This window comes from Anolis carolinensis, chromosome 1 (assembly GCF_035594765.1).
Source record: "Anolis carolinensis isolate JA03-04 chromosome 1, rAnoCar3.1.pri, whole genome shotgun sequence".
NCBI classification, from domain to species: Eukaryota; Metazoa; Chordata; class Lepidosauria; order Squamata; family Dactyloidae; genus Anolis; species Anolis carolinensis.
Genome location: NC_085841.1, coordinates 156591599 through 156612263, shown reverse-complemented (window position 1 = coordinate 156612263; position 20665 = coordinate 156591599). Strand labels below are relative to the sequence as shown.

Below are 20665 nucleotides of genomic sequence, written 5' to 3'. Positions count from 1 at the left end.
GGACTCGGATAATCCAAGGTCCTTCCGCACAGCCATATAACCCAGAATATCAAGGCAGAAAATCCCCCAATATCTGCTTTGAACTAGGTTATCTGAGACCACATTGTCATATATTCCAGTTCAAAGCAGATAATCTGGGATTTTATTCAGCTGTGTGGAAGGGGCCCAAGTAACATCAAAGTTGTCATTACCAACAAACACTATTCATTAGAAAAACCAGTTTTCTTTTTTATGAATGCTCCCATTAGAAAATGCATAAGGATGTGGGTGAACTACAGCTCCCAGAATCGTAGCTCAATCATCCCCAACCCCCACCCCAAGTATTCAAAGTTGGCCAAGTTGGGTCTGTACGGCAAGTTTGGTTTGGAGCCATCATTATTTGGGTTCACAAGTGCTCTCTGGATGTAGGTGAATTGCCACTCCACAAAATCAAGAGCAACCCTCCCCCCAAACCCCTCCAGTATTTTCTGTTGGTCATATGGATTCAAGGTTGATTAGCATTGAATAGCCTTTCAGCTTCAAAGCTTGACTGCTTCCTGCCTGGGGGAATCCTTTGTTTGGATGATTTATTATTATTATTATTATTATTATTATTATTATTATTATTATTATTATTAGGCCTTGCTCCCGGGAAGGTTCCTCCACCGTGGCCACATATTCTCCACATGGTGTGTATGTCTATGTATATATAATATACATATATATATACACACACACACACACACACACACATATTCTATTCACTTCTACCTTCTACCTTTTATTTTTCAGTGATTGGTTTGGGGGGGGGGGGGGCAAAATTCTTGAAAATTACCTAGGGCCGGCCCTGGCCGCAGGACAGGGATAGAAGCTCAGCCCTGCCTCGGAGCTCGTAACTTCACCCACCCCAGTCCTGGCTGCCCATTGGTGGCCCCGCCCACCTCCCCCTCCCAGCCCTGCATCTTGGACTAGGGGAGAGGCTCAGCCCCGCCCTCTTGAGCAGGAGCCACAGCCACCCCCTAAGCCATGCCCCCCGTTCCAGGGGGTGCTAAGTAATATTTTTTCTGGAAAGGGGGCAGTAGGCCAAAGAAGTTTGGGAACCAATGAGCTGGACATTTGTTAAAGATTGTATGATAAAATGGGCCCAGAATTTTGGATATAACATATAGATTGAAGGAAGTGAAAAATGTGGCCAAGTAGAATGCAATGTACAATATTATAATCTAAAAGAGTATTTTAATAAAATGATCTATCACTGATATTTGACCCCCCCCCCCCCCAAAAAAAAATGGTCCACATGTATAAAGGGCCCTCTAATGGCTTTTGGAAATGTGGATAACAGATTGGGATTTTTAATCATATTTGATGGACAACTTATATGCTTTGATACAGAGGACCATTAAGATGATTGAGTTAGTGGAAATGGTCAATCATTGAACGACTGGAAACCTTGATTACCTTTTTGCAAAAAAATAAGAATGGTATCTTAACTTTCGGTTTGACTATTATTACTTTTATTTAGAAGAACCATACAATTGGCGTTAAACTATATTAAGATACAGAGACATCGCTAAGCTAGTAGGAAGTGAGTGCTGCATTTTTTCTTTTTCTTTGTGTTTTTTATCTTTGCTTTTTTATGCTTCTAATGGATAGTTTATCTACTTTTAATGCACTTCAAATTCCTTGACAGATATATATATATATATATATATACACACACACAAAAGACAGACACATTTACAGCTGCCCTCTACTAAACCCGTACCTTCAGATTTGATATCACACCACTATCCGTGGCTCTGCATCCCTGATCAGTTGCAGTGCCATTTTTGTTTGAAATACGATCTTCATTCCAGTAGTAGTAAAATCATCACATAGACAATCAGATTTGGCAATCTAACAAGACAAACAAAGCTGAGTTAGCTTCATTTATTCTCAGTAATACTGTCACTTTGCCAAACCTGATTATCTAGGAAGAAGTCTCTCCTTGCAGCAAAATGCGATATCAATACTGTAGCTAATTATGGTTGGAACGAACTGCAAATCTCTCAAGGCAGCCTTTAATGTCATCAGCGTGTTCTAGTATAAACCACATTACATGTCAGGAGCGACTTTGCAGAATATGAATTGCTGTATGAACACCTAAAGTGCTCCACTGATGTCACATTCTCTGTGACAGTCAAACCGCAGATACTGGGGATTCTGGAACTGGTTCAAGGCAAGCCTCTGCAGTGCATGTAAATCCTATCCAGTCCCCAACTGATTCTAGGACTTGAAGTATAATCATCCACAGTGAAACCTCTTCCTCCGATACTGATTTCCCCTCAGATTAAGTGGTCAGTGTAGATAAGTCCTGTAATTTAATCTGATTTGTAAAGTACACTGGGTGGAAGGGATGGGTGTGAATCAATTCTATAATCTTTCTAACAACAAATAAATTCACCACAACTTTTCCTTTACATTGGTTGATTCCATGAATGTTGCTTATTTTACCAATGTATTTAGTTGTGTTCTGGATACATATTGTTAAATGTCTTGAGTGTCTCTTTTAGATAGAAGGTTAGATACACAAGATAGATGGATAGATAGATATGTATATTGAGAAAAAAACAAAAACTGATTTGTGTGCATGTTCTTAAAATTACCATTTTGTAACACTTCAGAGTTTTTCATTTCTGTTTTTCATTAGTTCTCCTGCTTAAGGCCTTTAAATTTTTTCCCCCTATGTATGTATAGCTCAGTTAACAAAGTAAATGTCTTCCTAGAAATGAGGTAACCAAAAGTTTGACACCAGAGACAGAAATATCACGGAAATAATAAGGATGGCTTCCTATATCAGAAAAATAGTTTTCTTCAAAACAGTGAACGCAGATTAAATAAAACAACAATAATTTTTGCGCACATAAACATAACATTGTCATTAGAGACCACTTAAAAGCTTCTTCCAAAATGCACCCAAGGATTTTTTTTTCCTTTCTTTTATCAGAGTTTTCTTACGATTTTCCTTTTGGTGACCTAACTTCTATGCTTCTCAAACATGCTGGGATTAGCTAGTGCAGCCAGGTTTGTCTGTTTTCCCATTGTTTTCTGTGTATTGCTGTTCATGCAAGCTCAGTGTGGAAGCCTGCTACTGTTTCCCCTGTGTGTTGTAGGTAGGCACACACAGCTATAGTAGGATTCTAGTGAAAGCTATATTACATGGTTTACTGGACTCAGTAAACCCAAAATCAAGTCTGTGTTTCCCAGCCCCTGCCCACCCCCAATTATCATTTTCTCAAGGTTGATGCTGTCAATAAAACAAATACATCTCACACCAGATGAAGACAGGGAAGGAAAGCAGCACTGGGTAGGTATAGAACCAAGAAATATCGACAGCTATTTTTTGGCTTGCAAATATTACTGCATGTACTCATGTATAAGTTTATAAATTATAGGGGGAAAAAACCCTGGAGTAACTTATCAATGTAAGTATTGTACCTTATTGAGTAGGGTGGCAAAAGGAAAGAACTTTGGCTATCTTGGGAGAACCTAAAAGAAGCACAGCCCCACTCTACTCTCCCCACTACTCTCCCTGCTACTTTTGTTTGGGTTTTTTTAATGCCTGGGTGGGAAAACGGCGGTGGTGGCCAGGGGCAGTGGTGCTTTTCTCTCTCTGTGGAATGACACTTTACGTATCTACAGGTCATATCAAAAGCCAGAATTTTGGCCCCGAAATCTGCCCTTGATTTTACATGAGTTGAGTTATACATGTATTCTTAACATAATTTGTTTATAACTTTGAAACAATGAGGCATAGATAGATAAGGACGCTAGGTGGAAAAAACCAAAAGTAGAATGGTGTGCAAGTAATCCCAAATAAATATACAGATATTTACATGTATTTTATCAGTTTATGCAAGGCAGTGTCAAGAATGTTATCCCAAAATTGAGTTATATATATTTTTACTTTCACACTCTCCATCCCCTCTCCCCAATAATAGTAAGAAGATCCAGTTATGAATACTACAGAAAAGTCTGTCTACAGCAACTAGCATCCATTTACTTATGTTCTCCACTTGGCAATCATCTTACTCTTCCACATTTTAAAACAACAAAAGGCCTTTAATTAATTACTTACTACCATGGCCCAAACAAGTCCATGGTCTGTCTCTTACCTGGAATCTGACTCTGTCCTTGTGGATTAAAAGGGCTTGGTGCAGAGTTCAGAGGGGGCCGTGGGCTCTGAGTCGGGACCCCTACTCTCATACTGGGATGAGGGATGCGCCCTAAATCACTGAGACGCTCTGAGAACAAACTAGGCTTAGTGTCATCAAGCTTCTGTCTGTGCCCTGGAAACAGCAAATCATAAAATGAAAAGTGTTGTTAGCAAGACTGAACAATGTTTAGTTAAATAGCTTTTTAAATTATTATTTCAAGGAAATAAAACTAGGGCTGATGCTAAGAAGGGATTATGGATTACCCAATATTTTCCTAAATGTAAGACACTTGGTTCACTATCCTCCTTATATAAATTTACAGGAGTGCAGGATTATTATAAATCAGAGGTAGGCAAGTACCTCAGGACTGTGTGCCACATATTATCATTTCCAGTGGTGGGCAGACTGCACCTTTCCCAACCCTTGCCCCAAATCGTATTAAAGTCTCTCAACTGGGGAACTGAAAAAGCTTTCTACACACCCTAGGAAAAACAAGGAAGGCCATTTTGCAATGTTTTAATGGGATCCAGACCTGTTTTGTGGCCAACGTATGTTACTTTTCCCACTAGAAAATAAGGAAAAGTTAGCTAAAAACAGACCACTCTGCCATGTAGCAAAACTGCCACCCACAGTCCCTTTGTATGTAGGAGGAGGGAACATACTGGGAGCCACATATGTTCTGTGGGGCTGCTATTTCTCCAGTTCTATATCTCAGAGGAAGGAACTGTCAAAACCATCTCTGATCCTTAGGCTGATTTTTTTGCTATGAAATTCATGGGGTCACCATAAATCGAACGGTGACTTAGAACCCTATCACATTAGTTACCCTGACACAGGAAACAGAAGGGGAGTTTGCTGGGCATCGTGATGAATCTGTGGGGTAGTGTGGAAATCTGTCATCCCGCACTCTGCAGCGCCACCTTCCCCATCACACGGGAGAAGTGTTGCTGCCTGGTTTACCCCTGCATTCGCCCCGGTGCTGACAATGAGAACACGGGACACCTCCCGCGTTCTCGTTGCTCCATCCTAGGACAATCAGCAGAGTTCAGGGATGGAGCCCCGCTGGAGGTAGCTGTGCCCCTCATTTGATGGGATCAGTCAGGCTCCATCCCCGAACTGTGTTAAAAGTGTCCTAGGACAGGTAAGTTTGTCCGTGTGATGAAATCCTTAAAGGCACATACAGTTCACACACATAATTCACTGTCACCTTAGACATTTTGTGACACAAACAGCATTCCTTAGAATTTACCCTTGTAAACAAAATACTAAATGTGGTAAATTGACACAAAATATAAGGACAGCATTGATAGGGCATGGGTTGAAAAACTTACTCCAGAGAAATCCTGTTTACTAGAAAATAATTTCTAGGTGTGAGCTAATACATATTGAAGGCATATTCCACATTTTTATTTAACTCATTCTTCTATAATCCTACTTATTGTTATTAAAAGAAAATATGGCATAATACTTAAATATCAGAAAATTGACAGACCCTGAAAAGAGGAGCAGGTGGCATATTTTCACTGGGAATGAAACGCATAAACAATACTTCATGTAATTGTTGGCCTTCACATTTCTCCTTAGTTTATAAACCGATGGTCATTTATTGTCACATCTCAAACTACTCCTAGTTAACGTTTCTTCTCTGGTTCCCAATTTTACCCACTTCTTTATGCTTAAAAAACTATTGTTTTCATCTTAATACTCATATTCACTGTGCATTCCAAAGCGAGTCTCACAAAGTTCAATGGGACTATATATTATTTAAAATGTATTGCCTAGCCATTAGAACTGATTTACCGTGTATCTGATTATTCCTATGACATGATGTAGCAGTTCTGAATTTTAAAAAAATGTAAATGGTAAGTTTCAGATCTTTTGCCTTTTGTTGTCTAGTCAAGGGATAACCAACTCATCCAAGGAGTTCATCTCCTTTCTCATTTTTCCATTTTATTTTTCAATCTGGAACTCCATATCTTATCAAGCAGGTTCAGGGCTAGCTCAAAGATAATGTCTCCTTAGGAGTCTAAAATAATGTAGATCTTAGAATAATTTCCTTTCTTATTGTTTTTAACTTCTTTAACATATCTGAGTTTCTTCTGTGCTTTGGCTTTTCTAACCTTCTCCTTGCAACGGCAGAGTATTTGTTTGTACCTGTCTCTTTTAAATCTCAGCTCAGGTGAAAGCTCCTTAGATAGCCATTCTGTTTTCTTTCAACACTTCCTGTTTTTCCTCCTCGTTGGAACTGTTTGAAACTGTGCCTCCAACAACTCAATTTTCAGACACCCATCATGAACTCGTTTCTCTTTTAGCATTCCGGATCATGTGATCACTATCGGTTTTTACAGTGTTCCCTCAGGTTTACTGGATTCAGCTTTCTTAAAGTCTAAAATGTGTATCTGATTATACTTGACTTCCCTTTTTGCTGTATAACAAACTCTAGAAAAACATGGTCACTCCCCCCTAAGAAACCTGGCACCTCCATCCCACTTATCAGATCATCAGTGTTAGTTAGGATCAGATCTAAAATAGCCGATCCCCTTGTTGTCTATTCCACTTTCTGGACTATGAAACTGTCTTCAAGACAAGTCAGGAATTTGTTCAAGTTGACAGTCTTGGCAGAGTTTGTCTTCCAAGAAATATGATGATAGTTGAAAATTCCCATTACATCTCTCCTTTCTGTGGACATCTGTTCCAGAGGTGCACCATCCAAGTCCTCAATATAGATGGAGGTTTGCAGTAGGCCCTTCACAATGACACCCCAGTTGTTTCCTTCCCCCTTAATTTTGCCCAGATCTCCTAATAGGTGTAAACATCCTTGATATACAGTTCTCCTCCTCTTTTCCTGCCTAGTCTATTTCTCAGAAATAGGTTATACCCCTCTTTTACTATATTCCAATCATAAGATTTATCTCGTTGGGTTTCAGTGACACCAGTTATATCATATTTGCTTTTTTGTGCTAAGAGTTCAAGTTCTTCTCATGTATTTCCCATACTCCATGCATTAGTGTAGAGACACTAGAGAACACAGGTTATCTTCCACCAGCTGTGTATTTCAGCTGCAGCCCTTCTCCTGCCAAAAGTCCAACTTCATTAAATTATGGACCATGGTCCACAAAGCCAAATTATTCCCAGAAGTCAGTAATTCACTTCTATTATTAGCCTCTCCTTCCCTGGGCCTTTGTCCTTGCACTGGGAGGAGAAGCGCCGTGTCGCCATTCTTTTATATATGAAATTAGTAGTTTCAGCCCTACAGTTGTCACTTTTCTTTTCTATTCACCAAGTGAGGATAGATCTGTTTGAAGCTCTCTATAGTCCTTTTGAGTTTTTACCATCCCTGAATGTCAAGCATAAACATGGCTATACCACTGCTCATCTCTGATTCCACATCATTTATGAATAAATTAAGTAGCAGTGGGACCAGTGAAAAACACCAAGGGATTACATTTCATACTCCTCTTCACTGAAAGAACTCTCTGCCCTCTGCTTCCCGTTCTTGTATCTGTTATCATTCCTGATAAACTCAGAACCCTTTGAGACATTTGATTTTTTTTAAAGTTGTAAATTAAAGTGTATAGTGGCCACTGCATCTGCCCTAACTGCAATCTTAGTGACACTCTTAAAGAAGTTTCCAGAGTTAATCGGGCAAGATTTCCTTTTGTATGATGATTTTTAATCTGCCAACAATTCTTCATCTAATAATTCTGACTATCAGTCATGCTTTCCACCACCCACTTGAGATAGTAATCAGACTGACAGGTCTGTCATGCAAAATGTGAGCAGTGGAAGAACTGGAAGTATATTGGTTGCTTTATAATATTTTGGGAATTAAACTGTTTAACACAGTGATTCCCAAAGTGGGTGCTACCACCCCCTGGTGGGCGCTGCAGCGATCCAGGGGGGTGGTGATGGCCACAGGTGCATTTGGGGGTGGGGCCACGGGAGGGGCGGGGCCGCTTCCCAAGTGCCGGAGACAGGGCTGAGCACCTGAGGCACCTGTTAGGACACACAAGGGGCTAGAGGAGTGGGCGTGGCTTCTTTCCAAGAGTCCGAGACAGGGCTGAGAATCTATACCTCTCCTGAGGCACTTGTTGGGACACAGAGGGCAGAGCTAGGGAAGGGGGCGGGGCCTCCTTACAAGATCCCAAGACAGAACTGAGCCTCTATACCTCTGCTGAGAGGCCTTTCAGGACTAAAGGGCAGGGCTAGGGGTGGGGGCGAGGCCTCTTCCCAAGAGTGTGGGACAGGGCTGAGCCTCTGTATACCTCCCCTGAGGCCCTTTTTAGAACACGGGGGCGGGGTATCGAGATTCAGCCCCGTCAGGTACTTGGGAAGAAGCCCTGCCCCCTCCTCTAGCCCTGCCCCGTGTCCTGGTGGGCGCCTCAGGACAGGGATAGAAGCTCAGCCCTGCCTCAGAGCTCATAACTCCACCCATCCCGGTCCTGGCCGCCCATTTGTGGCCCTGCCCATCTCCCCTACCCCTTCCAGCCCTGCATCTTGGACTAGGGGAGAGGCTCAGCCCCGCCCTCTTGAGCAGGAGCCACGCCCACCCCACTAAGCCACGCCCCCTAGCCATCTCCCAATGATGGGAAAGCACAAGGTACAGACTAGATTGCTCTGGGTTAGAAAGGGGAAAAGAAGCAGGTCAATACAGACCTAAATGGCTGTCTTTCCTGCTTCTCCAGTTCCCTTCCATTGGTGAGTGAATGAGTGAAGACTGTTAGGTTCAGCCACCACATCAGCTTGATTTTTTCTCTGTGATGAGTGAATTGACCACCTCGCTTGTGTTATCAATGTCCCCATTAAAACAGCCTAGGGCAACAGACTTTGCAAACCTAAACCTCACAAATATAAAGGCATGGCTGTATTTATTTAATAATTCTTGGTAAAATAATATTTCATAGAACACATGCACCTCAGCAAGCAAAGAATCTCAGACATACACTTAACGTTACATAGGCAGGTGTGTTGTGATGTTATATATGGCAACAACATGCTTGCCTACTACTACCTCATATTGTATTTAATGTACACCTGCACTTTTCAGCATAAAGATAAGATAGAAATTCTATGTCAGTGAAATTAAAACCAAGCCAAAAGAAAATTTAATGTTCACACATCCACACAATAGGAATATAGTATCCATCTTCATTTAGCATTTTTCCTTGCACAACAGCGTAAATCTATTCTAAAACTGTGCTGAGAACTGGCAGTTATGCTTTCTTCTATGGGATTAAAATAGCTTTGTAAATATGACCTCTGGGCATAGCAACTGATGGAGGGGAGGGTTAAAACAGTCCCCAGGAAGACCAAGATGAAGCCTTTCACTTTTGTCAAGGGATAATGCATTGCTTTGTGGCTGTATGTAAATATCTAATTTGTAGTGGTGTCAAACTTGTGACCATGATGCAATGAAATACAGTAAGTTAAATAGATTACCACTTGTTAGGATTTCACTGACCTTATGGGTAACCTGTACTTAGGACAAGAGGTTACTTTTGGGACAGAATACAGGAAAACAGAATAGTTTCAAATTGGCAAGAGGTTCCACAAGGCAGCATTTTATCACCATATTTAATTTATACACAAAATATTAATCTATTTAACTTACTGTATTTCACTGCATAATGGTCGTATTTTATTCTTTTTTTTTAGCAAAACGGTGTGTGTGACAATTACATGAGGAAAAAATTAGTGCCTTGTGTTTGACAGTTTATTTTTTTAAAAACTGTCTAATCCCCAAGACAAAGAAGAGAGGGGTCGAGTTCCCCATTGTTTAAACTGTCTTTAGGGGGAGCCAAAAAGGAGACATATTTGTTTAAACTGTCTTATGGGGGAAAGTGGGCATGGAGAGATTATGCTTGTTTAAACTGTCTTTGAGGAGAGCTATGATTTTGTTTTGTGTTGTTTAACACTACCTGCAATGATTACACAAGAAAAGGAAAAAGACTCATTTTGGGACTCCAAAAATGGGGGTGCAACTATTACGAGCTAGCAACTATTATACGATGAAATATTATACATGCTGAAAAGAAAGATTAAACTTGGAGGAATAAGGCATGAAATGTGTAGAAGGAACATCAGTCATTTAAGATATGCAGGTGACACAATTCTACTAGTAGAAAATAGTAAAGACTTCAAACAATTAGTGAAGAAAGTCAAGGAAGAAGCTGTAAACACAAATTTATGAATGAACCTTGTCGTGAACATGAACACCTTATCAGGAGTTTAGTTTAAGCAAAACAAACAAACAAACAAACAAAAACCAGCCACCGACATTAGAAATCCGATATCGGAAAAGCCAAACGTGGGAGTCCTTGGAAGTCAAGCCAAAATAACAAGGTCAGGTCAGAAGTCAGAAACACGAAGTGCAAGATACAAATAGAGATGTGCGAGCCAATGCTGAGAATCAAAATTCAAGTAACCAAAATCAGAACTCCTTGAAGTCAAGCGGTAAAGCAATAGTGTGATCGGGAACAAACAGGCATTGGAATAATGTGAAATAACAATGTTATCTACTACAAGGGGGTCACAGCGCTGTCATTTATATCTCCAGATCTCAGCTGCTGCTTGATTAACAATTGTCTTTCAGCTAATCCCTGAGACTTGCTATACCCTGCCCACTCAATCCAATACTCTAAAGGTGTGTATATGTTCAAACCTCCTTAATTTTCATGGCCAAGAAGGGATTCAGACTTTGGTCTCCAGAGTCATAGTCTCATATTCACTGGGAAAGGAAATTAAACCAAATTCTGATAAAGATGAGAAGATCAGACAATTACCCCATATTGGCTACTATTGATTTTAAAGAAATTAAGATCCAGAAAAAGAGAACCATGATGGGAAGCCCAGACCATAGGATATGAAAGGAGTTTGCAATTAGCCCAAATTCTGAATAATTCGATGCTTGTGAAACACTCATTGATACTATACAATAATGAAGCCCAGGAATAGTAATAGACACAAGAGGAGACATTTGACTGAATTAAAGTACTCTTTAGCAAAGTAGTGTTTCAGACAGAGGCTTTTGAGAAACCCTGGTGCAAGTTCAGTGGTCCATGTTTTTTTCTAGTAGAACAATGACTGAAACAGAAAAGAAGCATGCACACGTAGAAAAAGAGTTAGCAGTATTGTTTAGAAAGGTTCTGTGAATTCATCTTTGAACAAACAGGAGAAATACAAGCAAATAATAAACTGTTATAGATTATAATGAAGAAACACTGGCTATATGTTGCTAAGATATGAAATATGCTAAGATCTGGTGAGACTCCAGATCTAAGATGTGAGCATAAAGCACTACTCAGGGAAGTCCCTTAAAATGGCAGACAAACCACAGCAGACTTTCTAGATGTGTTCCCAGATAGTTTTGTAGCATCCTGGAAAACCCATTAATAAGTACAATAGCAGTGAATGAGCTGTAGAACCCACAAACATGATGCAATGTCATAATATCATCAAAAGCAACCGTGAAGCAATACAACAGAAAACCAGACAGTGCCACAAGCAGTTAACCAAACCATCTTAGATAGCTGACTTCTTCACAAGGTAGAAGTACCAGCAGATATTGCTACTTGTTACCAATGAAGATATGTATATGGGATGGAATTCCATTCTAGTAGGATTTCAGCAGTGCGGAGACAAGACGTTATTAACCATTTCCACAGAAGACCAGGATCAGGACGGTCCGTTTTGCAAAGTGTGGGCTACTTGACATTCTAGTTTCAGACAGACTGCAGCAGACTACTAAGTGGAAATTAGAGCCAATTATCATACATTAGCTATTTGTAAAAAAGCTGGATATGCAGTGAAAACAACAAAAACAAATGAACAAAATAAAACCCACAACCCTTTAGCTGAAGGCAAATAAAATTGATGGGACTCTACACCAAGCAGTATTGTTGTAGGTTCATTGTCACAAGGAATGGACAGTATGGAACAGTATTGAAAACACTACTAGAATATGGAGAAGTGGCTGGATAAACAAAAGCAATAAGAAAGAGGAAAAACTAAAACTGGCACATCTATCAGGATTTGCAATATAGATGTAAGTGAAAACTCTGGGGATTACAATCTCAGATAAAAATTTTCTTTTATTTCCAGAACAATTGCAATAATATTTGGGGAGAAATTACACAAAACCTACAAATATGGGATAAACTGCAACTATCCTTACTAGGACATCAATTAAAATGAGCCTTCTACCTGCACTGTAATTTTTATTCCAAACTATACCAATAATTTTAAATGACAAGCTATTTAAGAGTTGGCAATATAAGATTTAACAAAATTTATGGGTCAGGGGAAGAAATCAAGAATAAGATTCAAAGTACTGAAAGACGATAAGAAAAGAGAAGATTTAAAATGTATGTTGCAGTTTGCTGTCTGACATGGGTAACAAGCTGAATAATGTTGAGAGATAAAAGATTGTTAAATTTAGAAGGGCACAATCTGAGATTTGGCTGGCATGCATATTATGGTATGACAAAGCTAAAATAGATGCAGATTTTGCAAAGGAGAGTTCTGTTGGGAATTTGGAGTAAAAGACTGTGCCCCAAAATACCACTATGGATTTTGGTACAAAAGCATTTTATAGAATTGAGAAAAATGATAATCAAAGATGGATAATATATCAAGATTCACTGAAATGGGGAAGTGGCCAATCTAACTTCAAAACAATGGAAGAGCTACTGGCAAACAGATGGAATATGACATGTATAGACAATTGCGGGAAAGATATAAAATAGATTTACAACTGCTTACCTTTGAACAAAACAGAAGTGAATTTGAGTTACAATTATGTGTTAATAATAACCATTTAATTGGTAAAACATGAGTCTTTATGGAAAATATAAATGGAAGAAGAAGGAATTAGAGAATGTATGGTTAAATGGGCACCGAATTTTGATCATAATATAGAAGTGGGGAAAATGTGGCAGAAGGGACTTAAATTTACACTATCAAATAGCCTTAAAGAGAATTTCTATAAAATGATGTTTAGATGGCATTTACTTCCCTCCAAAATATGAAAATGTATAAAGGTGCAAATAGTATTAGAGGTATGAAGTTCTCAAAGGCTTCTACTACCATATGTGGAGGACCTGCAAAAAGGCCGAAAAGTTCTGGAGACAAATTCATGGGGGAATTCAAAAAAACCTCAAAACAAGAATTAATTTCAGGCCAGAATTTACATTACTAGGACTATTGGACGATCAAATAAAAAAGGAACATGAAAGAATTCTGTAATACATACTAACAGCGGCAACAATTTCATATGCTCAAAAATTGAAAACAACAGAGATATGAACTGGAAAAGATTGTACAGTAAAGATGTGGGAAATAACAAAAATTGATAAGCTAATAATACTGTTGAGGAATAAGTCACTAAACACATTCCTAGAAGAATGTGTTTACCAATATATACCTGAGGTAAAGGGAAAGACGTTAAGTACAGTATAGGATTGAAAATATATACTGCTGAAATAATTATTTGTTAATATTAAAATATGTAGAAGTAAACAATTTGTGGGATGTAAAGTCGAAGAAAAATATACTAAATTATAGAAAAACTGAAAAGAAAGCAAAAAAATCCACTTTTAAAATGAATTTATGTATATATGTTTGTAGTTTAGGCTTATATGTAATTAAAATAGAAGTGTATGTTGTGTAGTCTGATATGTAATTGTTGAATATGTTTGTGTTTATTTATGTATAAGTATTGTTACTGTAGGAGCCCCGGTGGCGAAGTGCGTTAAAGCACTGAGCTGGAGACCGAAAGGTCCCAGGTTCAAACCCCGGGAGCGGCGTGAGCGGCCGCTGTTAGCTCCAGCTCCTGCCAACCTAGCAGTTCGAAAACATGCCAATGTGAGTAGATCAATAGGTACTGCTCCGGCGGGAAGGTAACGGTGCTCCATGCAGTCATGCTGGCCACATGACCTTGACAACGCCGGCTCTTCGGCTTAGAAATGGAGATGAGCACCAACCCCCAGAGTCAGACATGACTGGACTTAACGTCAGGGGAAACCTTTATCTTTACTTATTGTTACTGTATTTGTGCATTTTTTCTGTTAAAAAGTCTAATTAAAACATTGGAGGGGAACGACGACAAGGAATGGATAGTAGCCTACTTGAATGATGGATGGGACACAGAACTACTTACACCGTTGCCTGCCTGTGAAAGACTATTTGTTGCAATGCCAGGAGAGACGGTGTGATCGTTTGAAACACAGCGCCCCCCCCCCCCCAATTTCCCATTCACACTATCCCTAGCAGCCTGCCTCTCATTCGCTAAATGTCTGATGGCAGAGGTATGGTTTCACCTGTCCGCAAAAGGCAAGTAAGGATGAGGCCCTCTTGGTCGCTCTTGGAAAGGAGTTCCAAGGTGTGGGGGCAGCCACCAAAAAGACCCTCTCCTTTGTTTCCACCAAACACACTCGAGAGGGTGGTGGGACAGAAAAGAAGACCCTCTTCAGATGATTGTAGAATTCTAATAGGCCCATACAGAGAGATATGTCCCTGCAAATAACCTGACCACCAAGCCATATAGGGCTTTATAAATCCAAACCAGCACTTTTGAATTGTCCTGAGAAATGGGTTGGCAGTCAGTGGGACTGTTACAACAGCAAAATTGCACACCCCTTAAAGCCAGCCCCAGTTAATAAAGACAGAAGAAATAAAGTGCCCAGAACAGCCAAACAAGCAAGGAATGGGAAATGGATACAGTGATCAACATACCTGGGTGATTAGAAGGCTTTAAAAACACAAATATGCCTGTGACCAGGGATAGGCCTTTAAAGTGGTCTACATACTAGTATCCTCAAGCCTCTAAACACCAAGAATTTCCCCACTGAAAGAAAATATGTGATAATATGTGTAGTCCTCAGAACCAAAACCACAAGAAGATGGAGTTTCAAGGAGAATGGGAAGAGAGGAAAGAGCATCACACGAAGTGCCTTATCTCGCCCCAATTCCCGAGAAGTCCCATTCAGCATATGCCTTGCAGAGCATTGCACAGAATTTATATCATAACTGGTGTTCTTTTTGCCTGCTGAGTTTGCCTTCAGGAGTCTGTGCAAGAAACATGGTCAACTGCTGCCAACAATAAGTGATAGCTTCTTCTATTGCTGCCTCCACACATCCGTGAGGAAGGGAAGAAACAACTCTGGACCTCTTGCCAACTTCTCACATTAAGCTTAGCAACATTGCTGCCATAGAGGAGAGTCTAATGACACCCACAGACCTCGATGCCCAAGCCTGCTCTGCCCGTGTGTGAGAAGACAGGCAGGCAAGCAGCAATGCCACACACCACATATGCCATATGTCATGATGCAGGAGAGTTGCAGAAAACCACCAGTTGTTAACCAAATGATTATCGGAAGCCCACAGCAGAGCATTAATATTTTTCCACCCCTGTTCCTCATCAAATGGGAAAGAGCAACACAGTGACATGCATATATAGCACTATACGTAATCATCGTTATTACTAGTCACTGTCACTTTTATCTTCTACTGTCACTGTATCTTCCATGAACCTATTTTGTGGCAACAAATTACAAGTTTAACTACATGCTATAGGAAGAAGTATCTTTTATCTTTCATAAGTTTCACACCATGCAATTTCAGTGGATAACCTCCAGTTCTAATATTATGAGTCAGGTAGAAAACCACCAACTTACCATTTTCTCTATCATGCCTTATCTTCTACATCTCTAGCACACCCTTTTAACTTGGCTTCTTTAGAAATAGAAGAGCACAAACAGAGGCGGTCCAACCATAAGGCGAACTAGGCACTCGCCTGTGGCGCCATCGTCTCGGGGGCGCCATCGTCCTGGGAGGAGGACACCACTCTCCGCCTCCTTCTCCTTCGGGCCTTCCAGTGGCCACGCTGGGCCTTCTGGCTGGCGCGGACCCGCCTTCGCACCACGTGAGCCAACCTTTGGGGCCTTCAGAGATTGTGAGGTCTGTGGGAACTTGGAAGCTAGGTATGTGGGGTTTATATATCTGTAGAAGGTCCAGGGTGGGAGAAAGAACTCTTCTTTGAAGCAGGTGTGAATGTTGTAATTAATCACCTTGGTTAGCATTTAATGGCCCTGTGGATTCAAGGCCTGGCTTCTTCTTGCCTGGGAGAATCTTTTTTTGGGAGGTGTTAGCTGTCCCTGATTGTTTACTGTCTGGATTTCTTCTGTTTTCAGAGTGTTGTTCTTTATTTATTGTCCTGATTTTAGAGGTTTTTTTTTTAATACTGAGGGCTATCTGGGTTATCTAAGTCCACACTACCCTATATCCCTGTTCAATGTTTAGTGCTAAATTCACAAATATAGTAATTCCTACATAGCGTGTTTCCCCGAAAATAAGACAGTGTCTTATATTATTTTTTGCTCCCAAAGATGCTCTAGGTCTTATTTTCAGGGGATGTCTTATTTTTCCATGAAGAAGAATTCACATTTATTGTTGAACAAAAAAAATGAACATTTATTATATACTGTACAGTAGTTGTCATCACAAACCAGCATAACCAGACAAACTGTAAATCCTATCAAGAATGTCTTGTTACTAGCATTATTTCCCAGTACACCACTCTATGGTACATACATTTATCGGTCCTGCATGCTCCGGTGTTTTGTTTGGTGGGCATGCTTCCAAACAAAAACTTTGCTAGGTCTTACTTTCGGGGGAGGCCTTATATTTAGCAATCCAGCAAAACCTTTACTAGGCCTTATTTTCTGGGGATGTCTTATTTTAGGGAAAACAGGGTAACATTACCATGTATTGAACTGCTTTTTCTATTGATTTGTTGTAAAACATGATGTTTTGGTGCTTAATTTGTAAAATCATAATGTAATTTGATGTTTAATAGGTTTTTTCCTTAATCCTTCCTTATTATCCAACATTTTCGCTTATCCAACGCTTTTATTTTTCAGTGATTGGTTTGGGGTGTGTGTGCCAAAATTCTGTTCGCCTACACTTGAAAAATACCTAGGGCCGGCTCTGAGCACAAAAATTGAATTGTTTCTCATACTTCTCCAGACATTGCTAAGTCCTCTTGTATGATTATGCTATGCTTTGGACAGATGCTCAATACACCGTTCATCTAGATTATTTGCTGGGACAGACAGCTCAGTGTTTGGACTTGTTTTCAGGTACCACGATTTTTTGCCTCACTTCTTTGTCCTGGAATAGGAGGTTGTCTGGAAGGTCATCAGTCAACCCGACAAAGATTAGTTAGCACATTGTGACTATGCCTTTGTTGGATTTTCATTTCTGAATAAAAGACTTTAGAGAAGTAGACCTAACATGTTTGAAACAGCAGTCTGTTGTGATGACAATGGATGGTGTTATTTTTGCAGTGTCAGTCAATTAAACTTTCTATTCTAAATTTCAGGCAGTATCAATAGGATTCAACTCCCAAGCAACAACCCAGCTTAACTCTGAAGGAGAAAATATGTATCATAAATCAACTGTGTCTCACAAATGGCAAGTTAGCAGTTCTCTATGAGAAGTCCAAACTTAAACCAGAAAAAAGAGTGTGCTACTATCCACTAAACCCATGTTAATATAAATGTTCATTTGTGACAAACTGACAGTTCTGTTATTAGCTTTAGCTGAGCCATACAATTCAAGATTTTTTTTTCTGTAAAGACAACAAAACAGAACTAAACCATTTTTATCCTAGAAAACAGAAATCTTGGAGACCTTCCAGTCTGTTGGGTAGACATAATTATGAGAAGAAATATATAATCTGCCCAGGAGACATAATTACATAATTAAGCCCCCGGCTCAGCATGAGAAAAGTGTTTATAATTCTCCAAACAAGGTGCTCTGCTGCCTTCATAACTTTAGCTCACTTATTGCAGGGGGAGGGAGAAGCTTTTTTTTAAGGAGCTCAAGGCATTTCTTTGGGTTGCAGATGGAATCATTTTGGAAGGAGACAGTATGGTAGGACGGGGATACAAGAGACAGAGAATGTGTCCCTTATTTCAGGAAGCCATTGGGGGTGGGAGTCACAAGCTCTAGTTCTACTTCAAGAAAAGCACTGCAATTCCTTCTGTCCCTGTTCAGCCCTTCCTCACCGCTCGTCACAATCATTGGCAATCATCATGCATGTTGAAATAAATGCCATAAACACATGGCCTAGATAAACTGTGTGCAAAGCTCCATGCTTTTATTGCCATATGATTAAACTACATCCAATTTAGCTGGTTCCACGTCAATTAAACTTGACTCATCTGTTTCTGAACTGAAAAAAAAGAAGAGAGCAGAGAGAAGAACACAGAAAGCACAGTCTGGCGAGTTTATTTATTTATTTATTGCATTTATATCCCACCTTTCTTCTAAAAAGAGGGATTCAAGGTATCTCACACATCATTAGAATGAATATTAATAGAAAAGAAAAGTGATATCAAACAGCTTGGCATAAAATAAAATCAAGAAATGTTTTAATTAACAAAAACATAATGGGCTTGGTATCATTTAGTATAGGCATGAGCAAACATCAGCTGTCCAGGTGTTTTGGACTCCAACTCCCACAATTCCTAACAGTCGGTAGGCTGTTAGGAATTGTGGGAGTTGAAGTCCAAAACACCCTGAGGGCTGAAGTTTTTTCATGCCTGATTTAGTAGCTTAAAAAGGAGACAAACCGCAAGCTTTACATATATATGATAATAGATAATGTATTATGGATACCTTGGGTTTTAATAGTCTATGACTGATTGATTGATTATATTAATTTGTGTGCAGGGGAGGCAATTTTATACAACATAAGATCAAATATTAATATACAATTTAACTACTTTTAAACATTTTTAAAAATATCCAATGATATTGTCTTTTAAAAATAGTTTTGTTTCCTTGTAGGGACATTTCATCAGTCTGCTGCTTTCTCTGCTGTCTTTGATTTATCCCATACTAGAACCTCTCAAACTCAGAGACACTTAAAACTTACAATGGCAAGTGGATTGTTGCCATTAGCTGTACTCAAAAAAATCTTCCAAGACTAGTGCTTTAATCGGCTGCTACTCTTGACAAGCCAATGAGGAGGGCCCTGTTGATATCAAGGAATTTTACTGATGTTGGGGAACTAGCCAGACACACTATATTTTGGCTTCTGCCAAAGATGGAGCTGGCCACTTCCACTTTCTGCCGTTTCTAAAATACTGATTCTGGCAGTAAAGTGAGTTAACTGAATAAAATTGCTCCAACCCTCTTGGAGGTATAAGTGCATTTATGCCATGTTTTAAAAAGCCTTCCCTGGACCTGAATTAGTGCAAGAGGTGAGGCGGAAAATATGATGCAAGTGCACCCCAAAGTCACTTGTGAACATTTTGGAGCAAAACAGTTGGGGGGAGGGGTTTGTTAAAATTATTTTTGATCTCTAGTGTGTTTTAGAGGCCACTAAGCATGATACAAATGCCATCTCTACTCCTTAGAATGCATTTTGGGACCAAAACATTGATCCCTGAGGGGGCTACATATGGCTCACAGGTTACACTTTGTTTACCCTGATATATAATAACGTTAGTACAGTAGAGTCTCACTTATCCAACGTTCTGGATTATCCAACACGTTTTTGTAGTCAATGTTTTCAATATATCGCGATATTTTGGTGCTAAATTCATAAATACAGTAATTACTACATAGCATTACTGCGTAGTGAACTACTTTTTTTGTCAAATTTGTTGTATAACATGATGTTTTGGTGCTTCATTTGTAAAATCATAACCTAATTTGATGTTTAATAGGCTTTTCCTTAATCCCTCCTTATTATCCAACATATTCGCTTATCCAACATTCTGTCGTATGTTGGATAAGTGAGACTCTACTGTATTATTTTATCATTAAGTCATCACTTCTCAAATATGAATTAAGAAAAGGTTGCACACCATAATGGGTGAAATATGTACATGTGTGCTAGGCATAAGTGTGGCACCTGGAAGAAAAACTGGCACAAATGTAGGTCAAAGGCATTCTGTTCAGCAAGCAAGAACACTGTCTGCATGAGTGGGCATGGCCAGTGCCATCCTCCCCTCCCTGTGCCCCATTTCACCCCCAAAGGGCAGAAACAGCGTGCTTGCCCATGAAGGAGGCTTCCCCGTTGGGTGGAGCTCAGAAATGATGTGGTGGAGCTTTGAAGAGGGAATCCTCCCCTTACCTCTCCAAACCTCCATTGTGTCATTCTAAGTGCCACCCGACAGGGAAGTCTCCTGCATTGGTAAGCATGCTGTGTCTGCCATTTAGGGGGAAAGCAAGGCACAAGGAAGGCAGGATGGCACTCCAAGGAAGGAGGTGATGGCTATGGATACTGCCATCAGGGATCATGCACTGCGATTTCTGATAGCAGTCTTCATAGCTATGGCACCAGCAAAGTTCCTAATATTCCAGAAAGATTCCTGTTTTTTTTTTCTTGTTTTTTTTTTTTTGGAGGGGCGGGGGGGTTAAATCCGAAATAAAACCTGGATTAACATGTTTAGCCTGAGTTAGATCACATTAGCCTAGTG

General features: G+C 39.8%; 1 protein-coding gene across 8 annotated transcripts in view; it reads right to left on the bottom strand.

Moving 5' to 3' along the window:
- Positions 1-20665, bottom strand: part of runx2 (RUNX family transcription factor 2) — a 250911-nt gene that overhangs the window by 99636 nt on the left and 130610 nt on the right. For 4 of the 8 annotated variants that reach the window (XM_062957029.1, XM_008116687.3, XM_062957019.1 and 1 more), the window contains one exon: positions 4134-4307. The exons of the other annotated variants lie outside the window; for them this stretch is intronic. In XM_062957029.1, coding sequence (XP_062813099.1) covers positions 4134-4307 — 174 coding nt within the window. The remainder of the gene's footprint in view (positions 1-4133; positions 4308-20665) is intronic. 8 annotated transcript variants of the gene reach the window in all.